At 48.8% G+C, this 15,483-nt stretch overlaps 1 protein-coding gene across 1 annotated transcript; it reads left to right on the forward strand.

The window, feature by feature from the left end:
• Positions 1–1,291: 1,291 nt before the first annotated feature.
• On the forward strand, positions 1,292–14,912 carry LOC104411785 (cullin-associated NEDD8-dissociated protein 1-like). Its single transcript, XM_010022292.1, has 14 exons — positions 1,292–1,434; positions 3,179–3,333; positions 4,989–5,112; positions 5,742–5,998; positions 6,598–6,703; positions 7,362–7,504; positions 8,143–8,435; positions 9,447–9,588; positions 10,764–12,266; positions 12,469–12,564; positions 13,244–13,413; positions 13,522–13,686; positions 14,371–14,478; positions 14,685–14,912. Exons 1-14 carry the CDS (start codon positions 1,295–1,297, stop codon positions 14,910–14,912), a joined length of 3,630 nt encoding a protein of 1,209 aa, XP_010020594.1. The 5' UTR covers positions 1,292–1,294.
• Positions 14,913–15,483: the final 571 nt, after the last annotated feature.

Genomic DNA, 15,483 nt, shown 5'->3' on the forward strand with positions numbered 1-15,483 from the left:
AGGCTGTTATAGGTCCAGGTTTCAGGTGCTCCCCTGTCCTGGGTGGATCCCTGTGGCAGTGTCCAAGGTCCTGCGGGCAGGACGGCAGCAGGTAGTGGGGTCGAGAGCTGGATGTGTTGCCCTACTCAGCCTGTGGCCGTAATTGGTCATGGTTGTTGTACACAGATGTTGAGCTGCAAGTGCAGCTTTAATGGCTGATGTAGAATCAGAATCAGATCGTGTATTTTTCCCATTCTGGATTTCAGACTGCTGCACACAACAGCAGCCCCTCCTTCCAGATGTACCTGCCTGCTGCTCCGGAACAGGCTGCAGATGGAGGACACGAATGTTGCTCTGGTACATGAGGGCTCTTGCATGCTGAGAGAATTACATCAGAGCCTGATTTAAAATGGAGGGGTTGTTGGCAAACGAGAGGGAAGGAGCTTCTCTGCGGTTCCTTTTAGACGTCCATCCTGGTGCTGGGGCTAACATTAGAAAGCAGCTGATATACAGTAACCACACAGAGGTTTCTCAGAACCTCAGGCTTCTCCAGTAGTATCTTTTACATTTCTTGCTCCCAGGAACACAGATACTTCCCGGAACTTCCCAATGCCCATTCTGACATTGTACCTGTTAGAACATTATACTGACTAACAGTCAGCTGGGCGTTTGTTTTTCCTTCTGAACTGCAGTGGTGAATACTTGCTTGGTTTTGCTCATAGCAATCTAAATATAGCCTAGGGAACTTCTAAGGTGTAGTTTGCACGGAGTCACGGCTTTATCTTTCGTTTCTGAGCTTGATAGGCCTTCTCCGCGTGCAGGGTCATACTATCAGTGCTGGGTAAGCTAGAAAGAGCAGAGCCAGGCACATTCTTAGACCCTAGACTGGTTTTCATAGGCTGGACAATTGGTGAAAAAACCCACCCTGATTTTTTGCTAGCAGCGTTAACCAGCTTGGCTTAGTGACTGGTTAAACATACAACAGCCGAGTGCCGGTTGTAGAGTTTTAGTTTACCCCATCCTTGCCATGTATTTTATAGAGAGGAGAGAACCTGTGTTTCTCATTTTCACATATTTCTTAGCTAACCCTTTTCACCAGCTACCTCTCTCTGAGTTTTACACTTGTAAGATAGTAATAATTCCTTGTACCTTATTTTTCAGGACTGGATTGTGTAGAGGATTGTAAGTTATTTTTTGAAAGTGTGTTTTCCTACAAGCACTAATTGTCAAGCGTGTTGTCTAAAGTGATGGGAAGGAAATGCCTATGTGTCTGTGCATCAGGCAGTCCACCTCTGCTGTATGTTCTTTCAGGTTTATGGCCACCAATGACCTGATGATGGAACTGCAGAAAGATTCAATAAAACTGGATGAAGACAGCGAGAAAAAAGTTGTGAAGATGCTTTTGAAGTTGCTGGAGGACAAAAATGGGGAAGTACAGAACCTCGCTGTCAAGTGGTAAGAGCCTTGGCAGCAGTTCCCATCCTCCCTGGCAGGAACAGAGCTGTCTCAGGCTGCAGCGAGTGTGTGAGAGTGGAGCACAGCCCTGCAGCACTGGCACCTTGCTCAGAGCTCCCTTCGCAGGGTGTCCCTCATGCTGGGCACGGCAGCCCCTTTCTCTGCTGGTACAAGCAGTGAGTGTACAGGTCCCTCTGTTGAGGCAGTAGGGGATTTTGGAAGTAGCTCAGTGTTTCTTTTATGAATCTTGCCATAATACAAGTAGCATGACTAAGGTTTTATTTCTTTGGAGGGAAGCCCAGTTTAAAATTTGGGGTCACAAAATTTCTCTCCTTTGAAATCCAGTGCTGAATTTCCCAGTGGTCCTGTCTTTGATAGAGATGGTACTGAGCACATATAGCCCTTCAAAAATGGCATTTGAATTTGAGGCCCAAATCCTGCTCTTCAAGGGCAATTTCATTGAAGTTTATATTGCACACGGGTTGTTTCCTGCTCTGACTCCAGGTGCAGCCTGTGCTGCTGCTTTGCCTTCTACAGTTTCAATATTTTTTTAAATGCAAATGGAAAAGGCGGAAGGTTCCTTTACTACTGAATCCCCCGATGAAGCGATCCCACCGCTGACATGTTCTTTCCTGTCTCTTTCCCCCAGTGTTCATTCTAGAAATGCAATTGAATGGGTCAGTTCACCACAGGGCTCCAGAAAGGTGGGCCACTTGAAGACAACCTTGGGTTCCTGTATTGTTTCCTACTGTAGATCTTATTCACATTCTCTTCTTTTATCCATATACTGCTTCTATTCCTGCACTCTCCCTGTGACCTTTGGCCCTTTCTTTTTGATTCCTACTGTCCTGACTTTTCCTGGCACTGTTCCTGTCTCTGCCTGCTTTGGGTTTGTTTACTCTGTTCATTAAAGCAAATGGTTGGGCACCAAGCAGAGAACCAATGTCTCGGTCTGTTTATCTATGGTTTCATTAGCAGTTAATGTCCAGTCAGTTATTCCCAGCCAGGTGCAAGGATCTCTAAGAAGGAGGAATGTGATGGTCTGAAGGACACTGGCAGTTGGATTAGGCCCAAGTGTGGATCTGTGCGGCCCTCATCAGGACTCAGGAGTAAGTTAGGAAACTACTGGGAGGTCTTGCAGTTGATTTTATCGTCTAAAATTATGATCTTATTTCTTCAGAGGAAAGCTGAAATCACCCTTCATCCCCAAAATATCACAAATTTGAAATCCATATGAAAACTTGTCCTGTTTCTGGTTCTGTGGGTTTGTTTTCAGTTTAGGTGAGTTCCTCAGATTCTCTGTGCCACAGTGTCCCTGCCAGTAAAGCAGGGACAGCTATCCGTTCTTTTCTGCATGATGAGCTGTAAGATTGAACACAACTTGCACTTGCACAAGGTCTTAGTATTTAGTATTTCTTCTCTAATTCTTGTATTTCAGAGTAGCTACTGAGACTCTAAACGGTTATTATTGTCCTGGTTGTTAAGTTTAGTAGTCTTACACAGAACAGGCTGCCTGTGAGTTTGCTTGGTGCACTCTGGGTTCAGCATGCTGTCAGGGATAATAGTGTAATAGTGGTGTGCCAGCAGGGAGACAGCTACTTGTGCATAGGTGTTCCATACCCGTTGCTTTACTGGACTTGGGGCTGAGCTGCCTTTCAGGAGGAGTGAGCCTGAGCATCCCTTCTTATGGTGAAATCATCCCTCTTCCTCTTTGTTCTGACTGGCTTCTCCTCTCCTCCCACAGTCTGGGTCCACTGGTTGGCAAGGTGAAGGAGTACCAGGTGGAAACCATCGTGGATACGCTGTGCACAAACATGTTGTCAGACAAGGAACAGCTGCGGGATATCTCCAGCATTGGACTGAAAACGGTCATCTCTGAGCTGCCACCAACTTCTACAGGTAAAACATCTGTCCCTGTTTGTCCCGCTGAGACAACAGAGAATCGCGGCTTTGGGAAACAGGGGAAAAGGGGTAGTTCAGAGCCTGAAAGTTACAGATTCCTTATGCACCTGCTAGAGGAAAACTAGTGAAATAAGGAGAGAGAGCAGGAGCCGAGGCACCAACGTGACTAAAGATAGGATGAAATGAAAACTTGAGCTGGTCACCCTGGGGATACTTAAGTCTGAAACAGCATCTGAGTTCTTGGAGAAATCCATGTTTGTTTACAGCAATCCTACAGCATCCTCTGGATGTCACGACACTGCTGTTCTGGCAGGTCCCCATGTCAGCAATGCTCTACCCTCTGTGATCCCAGCAGTGCCAGCACTGCACCATCTCCTGTCTGCAGCCCAGATGGACCAAGTCTCCTGACTGCTCCTGGAGACTTGCATTTCCTCTGCAGCCAGCTCACGTATCTGTTGTTCCTCCATGGTGGGTGGCTGTGGCAGTGCTGCCGGGCTGCTGGATTTTAGGTGGGGAGGAGAAGTAGGATTAGCGTGCAGGGACATGCTGAACTCCTCTCTGCATTTCTGCAAAACGTTCAGCTCTTGCAAGCCATCCTTTCAGAATTCCTTATTTAACATAGATCACATGAACTGCAACTGGTTTAGGGTAGCAACAGATAAGTCAGCTCCTGAAGGGTTGGGATTGATGCTGTATGGGTGGGAGGCAGCAAAAGCAGTGTGGGTTTGCTGCAAAATGGAGAGGTTGAACATGTCCATATGTGCTTTCTTCACCCTGAGCCCCAGTCCATGCGGTTGGTGTTGCTGTGGTGCTGGAGCAAAGGGAAGGTTTGAAGCAATGGCCACAAAGCAGCATATGCCTGAGGCAGGCTCCTTTTGTGGTGCTGTCCAGCAGCTCATGATGTTCCTGGGACATTCCACTTCTGTTTTGGCTCTGTTGCATCACTGAGGCTGTTCAGAATGGTGTGGGAAGCAGTTGTCCCTTCCTTTGAAAGTTTTATGGAATTTGAAGCTGCTTATCATTTGCGCTGAACAAACTGGGAAAAAGGCCACAGCAAAACCCACTGTTGGGACAGGCACACCCCAGCATGAAGACTAAACTGGCATCTAGATGTCAATATGAACTGCAGGAGATTGAGGTTCTGGACTGTGCCTGTAATCTCAACATATTCTTGAACCTGGGTTAAATACTATTTTGGGACAGATTTATCCAGCTCTACCCTTAACTTTAAGCATGGAGCTGAGAAAGAGTTTCTGTCAAGACTGCTCTTCCTATGGAGAAAACCTTGGTTTGTTGAAACTGAACATTTTCAAGTTAAAAATGGGAAAAACATGCCAGAACCTTTTCACCCAGCCCTGCTCTCTGCATTGATAGGCCTGGGAGCTGCCTGCGAGACAGCCGAGGTGCTTTAGGGTGAAAGACACTGCCTGAAAAGCTGCTTCCGGATAGTTACTGCATGGTACCACAGGGGGAGGTACCTCACCTTGTGCAGCCTGTATCCACCATCTCAAACAAAACCTAGCTGACTGCTGTGCTAGTTAGGTCTCCCAGGAGTGACTTCTCTTCCTAATGTAGGAGGGATCGAATGGTTCTTAGCAGTAAAAAGACTTATTTTTAATTGACAGTGGGGAAAAAAAATCTCTCTCTTGCAGGCTCCACCATGACAGCAAATGTGTGCAAAAAGATCACAGCCCAGCTGACAGGAGCCGTTGGCAAGCAGGAGGATGTATCTGTGCAGCTGGAGGCCCTTGACATCCTGTCAGATATGCTGAGCAGGTACTAAAGGATTACCTTCTGCAGGGGGCTGCATGTATGTGTTTGCTTTTGATTTCTCTATTTCCTTAATCCTACTACGAGGACTTAAGGATTTGGGTTGGCTGCCACTGGGGAATGTCTCAGCAGAGCAGATTCCTCAGCAGGGATGAGGGATGACACACTGAGCCCTTCTGTGCTGGGGCATTGCAGTAACATTGGTGATGGATCCCACAGAGGCTCAGTTCAAACACATGTAAGGAGGGAGAGGGCGAAGCAGGGAAGTTTATTTTAGCCCTATGATCTGTTTGCACATGCATTTTTTTTCCTGGGTGCCTCCTTCTCTGGTTACATGAGCCAGAGTGACAGTGTCATCTGCCAACTGCATGCAGGAAACGATTGACAAACCCCCAGGTCATCCAGAAGGACACAGTCAAAATCAAGCTCCTCCACGATGGAGACAAAGAACCTTTCCCTGTGTTTTATAGAGCAAGTCAGAGTTCAGACCAGGACGCCAAACCCACTCTTCTCTCCCTCCCCACAATATACATGGGGTCTTCAGAGCTGAAGCATTTTTACATTTTTTTGCTGGCAAAAAGGCTTTTTCTCCGAGGCTTTGACTTTCAGCTTCTGCCTTATTCTGTTGATTGCAGGCTAGGGGGAACGCTCTACTCTTTCCATTCCTCCATCCTGAACTGCCTCCTGCCCCAGCTGACAAGCCCCAGGCTGGCAGTACGGAAAAGGGCCATCATTGCCCTGGGACACCTTGTCTTGACCTGCAGTGGAAGCATCTTCTCAGAGCTCACCGAGCATCTGCTTGCTGAGCTGAAGAGGAATGAGTCTACTTCTACTACGAGGACATACATTCAGTGTGTTGCTGGCATCAGCAGGCAGGCTGGACATCGCATAGGTAGGATGAGTAGCTTGAAATGATGCTGGGAAACATGCATCTGTTGTAGACCTGCTCCTTTTAGTGGTAAAATAAGTGTGCTCGCTCTGTTGCTAATGTATTATTGGCTTATGCTTTGTGATTCCTTCTGTGGTTCTGACCTGGCTCTCTGATCTGCACTTGGAAGGAAGGAGGCACCAGAGTAACCATCTGGCTGCTCTTCTGTAGTGATTTCATCTCAAGGTCTTGCAGTGCTTCCCTCCCTGAATTAGGTCAGTGGATTCACTGCATTTTAAATGAGAGGAGAAGCGGAGGGCAACGTATTGTATTACGTGTCTAAAGATCTGCCAGAGCTGAGATTAGGTCCTAGAAGATCTCTAATGGCAGCTCTTTCCATGACTGAAATGCCAGGAGGGGGCTGAAGGCAGGGACCAGGGCTCTTCTGCTGAAAACCCCTGCAGGGCTGGTCTTTGGTGGGCTGCTGGCTCCTCGCCCCAGGGGCCTGGGGAGGAATGCTCTGCCCGGCACACAGGGGAAGTGGCAGATGTCTGAGCTGTCAGCTGCTCGGTGAGTGAAGGCTGGAATAGATTTTCACTGCTGCTTACTCTTGTCTTTCCCAGGAGAACATCTGGAGAAGATAATTCCTCTGATTGTTCAGTACTGTAGCGTGGAAGATGATGAGCTGAGAGAGTATTGCTTTCAGGCCTTCGAGTCTTTTGTGAGAAGGTGTGTGCCCTCGAGGAACAGCCTTGCACCGTCCTGTGCATCAATGTCCTGCTGGTGTGAATATCCATATGTTCAACATCCAGGGTGGAATACCTTCCTATGTGTGTTCCTGTTGGGAAAGGCAGTTCACAAATGAATTAATCTTCTTCATGTGCAGAGTTGGGCTTGAGTTATGAGCTGGTTTGTCTCAACATGTGAGGGGGTGTTTCTGAATTGGTTTTGCAGGAATGGGAATTTTCCTTGTCCCTAGAGGATTCCTCAGCAAGAGGGACATGCAGTTCTTCCTGTGCCTGGGGACAGGAAGGGGGCTCAGCTCTCCTGTTGAGCTGCAGCTCTCCCGTTCTTTGGTCAAACATTTACTGCTTGCCTTGTTAGGGGACCCCTGCAGAGTGCTGAGGTTTTCTCTGTGGAGGGAGGATTCACCCATGTGGTGAAGGCCGTTTATTTTTTTTCCTTACAGAAGTCATTTCATCCTCCCCAGGGAATGTGCTCTTGCTTCATGCACAGCAGGAAGGAGCAGCTCTGCTTGAACTCATGTTAGCAAAATGTTCATATAGTTTGTGAAGCATTTTGGGATCCTTTTGAGATTAAATATGGATATTTAAAATAGCTTAGTCTATAATTTATTAACTCTTAGGATTTTCATTTGTTGTGACAGGTGCCCAAAGGAAATGGACCCTCACATCCCTAACGTGATGGGGTTATGTTTGAAGTACATCACCTTTGATCCAAACTACAACTATGATAATGAGGAGGAGGAAGAGATGATGGAAACTGAAAATGGGGAGGATGAAGAGCAAGGTGCCTGCTTGTGAGGATGACTGTGCTCTGCAGAACACTGGGTTAACATTTCTCCCTAAAGGGGTACCTCTAATACCTGTTAGTTATAGATGACATTTCATAATGTCTCTATTTATAGCTGTTAAGAGCAAAAGTTAGAACAAGTTCCTTGGAAAAAAAGCATTTTTGGTTGCTTTCATACTAATGGGGTAAAATCCTGGCCTGCTTCCTGGAGAACATGTTGAATGTTCTGCCAATAATACAGTAAATTGTTACACTGTGTTTTGCCATTCAGGAATTACTAAGACAAATATTTACACATTTCTGGCTTTAAAATCTGGGAACCTCATTCTCCCTTCACAACAAAAGCATCGGTGCCTAAGCTGAAGCAGCCAGTAAGGGCTGCAACATTCAGCTTTATTCTCTGTCAGCTCTTACTTGGAACAGAAGAATCTGCCACAGGGCAGCCCCGGCTCATACTGGCTGGTAGTGACATCTGTAGGGACGGGACATACTGGACCATTCCATGTTCCCAGATACGTGTGAATTACTGGCATCAGATGTCTGGTCACTGAAGAGGGAAGCTCTCAGGGTCAAGTGATCCTCTAGCTCGTAACGGGTCTCTCAAAACAGTGCACCTTGTTTTCCCTTCTCTCCAGAAAGTGACGACGAGTACAGCGACGACGACGATATCAGCTGGAAGGTCCGCAGGTCTGCAGCCAAGTGCCTGGAGGCCATCGTCAGCAGCAGGCACGACCTCCTGCAGGACTTCTACAAAACCCTTTCCCCAGTCTTGATAAGCAGATTCAAAGAGAGGGAGGAGAATGTCAAAGCTGACATCTTCAGTGCTTACATCTCCTTGCTGAAGCAAACGCTGCCCATCCAGAGCTGGCTGCATGCAGCTGATGCCTCTGGCAAAGATGACATTCCTCTGAGGATGCTTCAGAACCAGGTGAGTGAGCAGCTGGTGGCTGGATTCAGTCATAATGAAGAGAAGTAAGTACTGTGCCACCAATGAATAAACCAAGTAGTTAAGCTTAAGAAGGTAGCTAGGAAACTCATTGAATAAACTGTGGTAGAAACAGACCAGAGGAAGCCATGGGAAGGTTTGGGTCTGGTCAGTGGGTGCAGGAGGGCACACAGCTCGGTTCATCACAGGAGGACAGCCAGTGACTTCCAGGGGAGCTTGCTGTGGCCATGCCCAGCCTGCACATCACTGCTGATCAGACAATAGTGGAAGCACTTTCTCTGACGCACTGCTTTAATTCAGAACTATGCTGGAGTAATTGCAGTTGGCATAATTTAGCCACACGTGCTGATCAGGAGTCTGCCTAGCTCAGGGTCCTTGCTAACACTGTGCTCCACACGTGCCATTTCAGAAGAAGACAAAAGAAACGTTGGAAATAACAGTGTCGTTATCGAGTAGCATGACCACGAGAGCAGCTTTTTCTACCTGTCACTGGCTGGCGAGTCCTTGAAGTGGGAGGGTTAAAATCCTTGCCAAAATGTAATTGCATTGCTCATTATAAGCTATTCATTTAAACGGCCTGCACCTCAGCCCTGTGATTTTTGATTTCACTGAATCACTGGCAGGTTTCAATACAGTGGTGGGGCTAGATCCCTAAACAGCAGAGAGGGAAGGAATCACAAAACTCGGAGCTCCTTTAGTGGTAAGTCCTTGTCTGATCATTTTGTTGTGGTTCCTTAAGCTTCTGTGTTAGGGGATAACCTCAGCTTCAGGAAGGGCTGCTTAGTCTGTAGAATATGGAAAAGAAGAATAGTGTCCCCTCCCGTGTCCTGGCTGGTAATCCATCCCAGCCCGTGCTCTGGTGATGGCACACGCTGTTCTCATGCTGTTAGTACCTCTGGCACAGCTGAACAAGCTGCTTTGGAGGCGTCGCTACATGCCCTGGAAGCCGAGTGACTGATGTGTGTGTTTCTGGGTTTCTTTTCCAAACTGCAGGTCCCCAACATTGTCAAGGCCTTGCACAAGCAGCTCAAAGAAAAGAGCATCAAATCTCGACAGGGTTGTTTCAGCCTCCTGACGGAACTGGCCAATGTTCTTCCCGGTTGTCTGGCAGATCACATCCCTGCACTCATCCCTGGTAAGCTTGGTGGTCTGCGGGTGAAGGAGCAGGGTTGGCCGGTGCTAACACATATGCTCTTTGCCTGTGTGTTCCAGTTTGATTTCTGTATATTCTACTCAGCATCAGGACATACACATCAACTTCTGCTCTGTTGATGTGCCATACAGCTCCCAGATCAATCCTGGCCTCTGCCTACCACTGAAAGCCAGGATAAGAGTATCAAGTTCATTTCCACAGTCCCATGAAGAGATGCTTTTGGTAGAGCTAAAACTAGCTGGAATTATGCTGTTACTGCTGAAATCAGGAACAAGTGATACTCTCTTTTACAAAATGCAGTGGCATTTAAAAAACCAATTTGTATTGACTGAGGATTTAATTTGCAGCACCACATTTTTCCCTGAGCTCTCCTGCCTATAGACTTCTGCAGCATCCTACTGCTGAGAGGCTCCAATACTTAGGTCCTGTCTCTGCTTTTGGAGTGACTGTATAGTACATATAAAATCATTCTCCTGTGCTTACCCCCAGGCCAGATCTGTGCACCCCCCTCTTTGGGAAAAAACATTCAAACCAAGAGTCAGGCATGACTTCGGAGGGGTGGGGGCAAGCAGCTTTGTTGTAAATGCTTCCCATTAAGTCTTCTGGGAAATACAAATATGTGCCACAGAAATTGGACTTGGAAGTACCTCCCTTCTGCAAAGGCAGTCCACCTGTAAGGGGCTGCAGTTGTGTTCTGAACAATGCTAACTGAAGTTTTAAAAGCAGATGAACACAGAGCCCTGGCTTCTGGAAGACTTCTGACAGCAGAGTAGAGGGAAAATGAAAAGCTCAGGAAGGGTCATTCCCGCTGCCTGGAGTGCCTTTTGCTGAGACTAGGCTTTCCCAGCCTTAGTTTGATGCCATTCTGTCATACTTCCTTGCACTTGACGAACTGTCCCTTCTCTGCTTGGCCCGGGGTGACTGAAGATTAACTTTCTAAGAGGTTTTCGTAGCCACCCAGGACTGCTGCAGAGACCAGTTACTTCTGAACTGCCATGTTCTGGAAAGCAGGAAGTCAGCAAGGAGAGTAGCCCTCTCTTGGGTGGTGAGAGGAAAGAAAGAAAACCAATTCCAGTTGTGTCCTTCTTTGGGGTGTGGGTGTGTGATAAAATCACTTGCTGAAATAAGACACAGTTCTTCTCATCTCTTGTGAGCAGGTATTGTTTCCTCCTTGGCCGATAAATCCAGCTCCTCCAACATGAGGATTGACACACTATCTTTCCTTCACGTTCTTCTTTGCAACCACCAGCCGGAGGTATTCCATCCTCATATCAAAAGCCTGCTACCTCCTGTTGTGACCTGTATTGGAGACCCCTTTTATAAGATCACTTCAGAAGCCCTGCTGGTTACTCAGCAACTCGTGAAAGTTATCAGGCCTTTGGACAAATCCTGCACTTTTGATGCCAAGCCTTATGTGAAGGACCTTTTCCCTGGTACTCTGAAGCGGCTGAAGGCAGCTGACATTGACCAGGAGGTGAAGGAGCGTGCCATCTCCTGCATGGGACAGATTATTTACAGTTTGGGAGACCATTTAAGCAATGATCTCCAGCCAACCTTGAAGATATTTCTGGAGAGGCTCAAAAATGAAATCACCAGATTGACAACAGTCAAGGCATTAACCTTAATTGCTAGTTCTCCACTTAAAATAGATTTGAGACCCGTTCTAGGGGAAGGTTTCCCCATTCTAGCTTCCTTCTTGAGAAAGAATCAACGTGCCTTGAAACTGAGCACCCTGACTGCCCTGGACATCCTGGTGAAGAACTACAGTGACAGCCTCAAGCCTGCCATGATAGAGTCTGTCCTGACGGAGCTCCCTGCTTTAATCACGGAGAACGACATGCATGTTTCCCAGGTGGCTGTCATGTTCCTTACTACTTTGGCTCAGGTTTATCCATCCTGCATCTCTAAGATCAGCGGCTTGGTTCTTGCTGAAATCCTGCAGCTCATCCACTCACCTTTGCTTCAGGGAGGGGCTCTGAACGCCATCATAGACTTCTTCCATGCTCTGGTGCTGACGAAGGCGGCCCCGGTGGGGTACACGGAGCTGCTGAAGCAGCTGACTGCGCCCATTTACTGCTCTGGTGCAGCCGGGGCTCCAACGTTACACAAACAGGCCTATTACTCTGTCGCCAAGTGCGTGGCAGCCCTCTCCTCAGCCTGCCCCAAGGAAGCCCCTGCGACAGTGAACCAGTTTATCCAGGATGTAAAGACCCCCAAGTCCAGCTCTGCTGTGAAGGTGCTGGCTTTCCTCTCGCTGGCAGAGATGGGGCGCACCACCAACCTCAGTGCTCAGCGGGAGCTCAGAACTGTCATCCTGGAAGCATTCACATCCAGCAGCGAAGAGGTGAAATCCGCCGCTTCCTATGCGCTGGGGAATGTCAGCGTTGGGAATCTTAAGGAGTATCTTCCCTTCATGCTGAAAGAGATCGGAAGCCAGCCCAAGAGGCAGTACCTCCTGCTGCACTCTCTGAAAGAAGTGATCAGTGCCTCCCCGGCCGATGGCCTCAAACCCTACGTGGAGGATATCTGGGCTCTGCTTTTCAAGCACTGCGAGTGCACAGAGGAGGGGACGCGCAATGTGGTGGCCGAGTGCTTGGGGAAGCTGACTCTGGTGAATCCTTCCGAGCTGCTGCCCCGGCTGAAAAACCAGCTGCCATCAGGTAAGGGCAGGGCAGCGGGAGAGTGGGGAATGCCACCTTGTAAACTGCTGGTTTACACAAGGAGGTTGTGGGGACAAATCCTGTTCTCCTATCTCTTCAATGCGTGTGTAATGCGACCGAGAGCAGTGTGTGCACCACAGGGTTACAGCAGTGATTTTACCTCTTGATCTTTCATTGTTTTTTCTCTGCATCCTCACCACAGGCTCTCCCCATGCCCGGAGCACGGTGGTGACTGCAGTCAAATTCACAATTGCAGACCAACCTCAGCCCATCGATGCCCTCCTGAAAGGCTGCATAGGTAGGGCAGTGCAAACAGGGGGTGAGCTGGGAATGAGAGAGGCTAGGTGTCACTGCAGCTCTGGGATTTTTCACACTTATGTGAACCTCATCTAATCCAGTTATTTTTAATCTGTATTTATCTGCTTTTGGGATTAAAGAGCAACATTGTGACATGGGTCTTTTTTGAATGCTCTGATGCCTTGCTCTCAGGCATGTTGCATGGGCAACAGAGGTTTTTAGGGAGTGTAATTTCCTTCAGTGTTTAAGTGTCTCACAAGAGGGATCTTGGAAAACATAACCTACATCAAAAGGGTCTTATGTCTAGGGAGTCAACATCTCGGGTCTGTTGTATAAAATGAGGCCTTCTGTTTCAGAGAAGTCTGAACAGTTGAGATCTGAGCAAGAAAAAAATCATACCCCAACTTGAATCCAAAGCTTCTGATTTGATGTCAGGATGAGGCAGCTGGAATCACGCAGCTTGTTTTTATGGCTAAATGCAGGGAAGTGATGTTGCTTCCATTCACCATATCCCAAATGAAGGGAGGGGAAGCATCTCCAATGTCTCTGCTAGACTGTGCCTCTAGAGTTACTTTACCCGAGGTGTTTTTGTAACCAGGCTCCTTGGAAAACACTGTGGGTACTTTTAGATACGTCTCAGTCGCTGCAGCAGGACTGACTGGTGCGGTCTTGTCCCACAGGTGACTTCTTAAAAACACTCCAGGACCCGGACCTGAACGTTCGACGGGTGGCTTTAGCCTTGTTTAATTCTGCTGCTCACAACAAACCGTCTCTAATCCGCGATCTGCTCCCTGCAGTTCTCCCCAGCCTGTACAACGAAACGAAGGTCCGACGGGAGCTCATCCGGGAGGTACGGCCGCAGTCCTCGGGGTGCAGCACGGCAGATGCAGCGCGTGAAGCCCAGCGCGGCTCTCACCCCTCTGCTGCCCGGTGACGGGTGGGTTTTTGTCTTGTTAAGGTAGAAATGGGCCCATTCAAGCACACGGTGGATGATGGCCTTGACGTGAGGAAAGCTGCTTTTGAATGTATGTACACACTGCTGGAAAGCTGCCTTGACCGACTGGATATCTACGAGTACCTGAACCATGTGGAGGATGGACTGAAGGATCACTACGACATTCGGGTAGGTGCTGTGCCCGAGCTGAGGGAGGGCAGGCACGTTCCTCACGTAATTCCTTCCCTGGGGCCTGGGTTTGAACTGAGCTGGTGTGTCACCACAGCACGGAGTGCCCCTGCCATGCCAGTTCCTGTTCTCTGCAGCTGCCGCAGCCTTCATCTGAGGCTGTCCAGCTCTAGATTGGCCTGGTGGCCTTGAAAACACAACCCTGGTGTAGCTGGGTTTATAGAGAACTTCACAAAGTCTAAAATAAGTTTCTTCTGCCTTTAAACTTGTGATTTGTCACTTGCTCAGTGTGGCAGTGACACTCGATTAACAAAGAATTAGCACTGTCGTCGATGATGGCCTCACAGCTCAATAGGAAGCACAACATCCCTTCCATATGCTATTTGATTTGCCTCCACTCAGACATGGGTACAGTGGTTGCAGAACCGCTGTGCTGGGTGCATGCCAGGGACCCCAGCCCAGCCGGAGAACTCCAGTGCACTGGCTGCCAGCACCTGCGTGTCTGATGCACCCAGAGCTCTCACTAAACCCCCTTGCCAGGTGCACAGGGACTCGCAGCCCTGTGGGTGCCACATGTCACTGCAGGGAGAGTGGCCACATGGACTCAGCAGCACGTCCTTGCTGCGGGCCTGGGGCCGTTGGGCACAGACGAGTAACGTGGTTTTCTTTTTCCTCCTGGTGTAGATGCTGACTTTCATCATGCTGGCTCGGCTGTCCACGCTCTGCCCCAGCGCCGTGCTGCAGCGGCTTGAGAGGCTGGTTGAGCCCCTCCGGGCAACCTGCTCCACAAAGGTGAGACCAAGGAGTGGGATGTGCTGGGGTGGGTTTTGCACGAGGCTCTGCTGCTGGCTGCCCGTCCCTGCTGCTGAGCAGCTGTTCCCCACGCTCCTCCGGTGGGACAGTGCTCTGCTTGGCCCCTTCTCTGCTGCGTGTTCTCTTCCTCCTGCCTGCACCACGTTTTCTAAACGCCAGCTGAAAACGGTGCTTTGGGTTTGTAGGTTAAAGCCGGTTCCGTGAAGCAGGAGTTTGAGAAGCAGGATGAGCTGAAGCGATCTGCCATGAGAGCCGTAGCTGCTCTCCTGACCATCCCTGAAGTAGAGAAAAGTCCAGTGATGGCTGAGTTTTCATCCCAGATCAGATCCAGTCCTGAAATGGCATCGCTCTTTGAGAGCATTCAGAAGGATTCTGCCTCCCTCCCCACCTCAGAGTCAATGGACATGAGCTAAGGTCTGCCCGTTTACTCCACCACCTTCCTGCCCTCGCTGTGCAGTAACCCAGCAGATACCCTGATGGGACATGGAGGATGAGGAACACCATAGAGCTGGGCTCTGCTGCAGCAGCCACTTGCAAGTCACTGGGCACTGACAGGAGAAAAAGTCCGGTCCCAGCAGCACCAGACACCTGACTGCAGGGAGATACACGAGATGAGGGAACTGAACCATCCTTACACAGAGGAGGTGTGAGGAGTATCCTCCTGTTTTTAAGTGGTGTACAAAGCAATTGAAATTGAGTGTGGTTCCATGGAAAATGGAAACTACTTCCTGGAGTATTTCCTTACTGCAGGATGAATTGCCTAAAACATTGCGGATTTTTTTAACCTCTGCACATGCACTTTCTACCCCAAATCACCTGAAGAATGTATTTGTATTGTTTCACTAAACAACAGGGCTAAAAACTAGCAGCCATGCCTGTTAATTAGCAGTGAGCACCACAGCCACAGGCCCTGCTTCGAGGGGAGACCTGCAGGAGCCACGCTGCAGAGGCTGGGGCGGGGTCCTTTTCCCGCCCCCGCCCCCC

The sequence above is a fragment of the Nestor notabilis genome, unplaced genomic scaffold, assembly GCF_000696875.1.
Source record: "Nestor notabilis isolate BGI_N333 unplaced genomic scaffold, ASM69687v1 scaffold13129, whole genome shotgun sequence".
Lineage (NCBI taxonomy): Eukaryota > Metazoa > Chordata > Aves > Psittaciformes > Psittacidae > Nestor > Nestor notabilis.

Coding starts and splice junctions, on each gene's coding strand:
- LOC104411785 (XM_010022292.1), top strand. CDS start 1,295: ATGGCCACCAATGACCTGATGATGGAACTGCAGAAAGATTCAATAAAA. Junction 3,334..4,988: donor GCTGCCACCAACTTCTACAG/GTAAAACATCTG, acceptor TCTCTCTTGCAG/GCTCCACCATGACAGCAAAT. Junction 8,436..9,446: donor TGAGGATGCTTCAGAACCAG/GTGAGTGAGCAG, acceptor TCCAAACTGCAG/GTCCCCAACATTGTCAAGGC.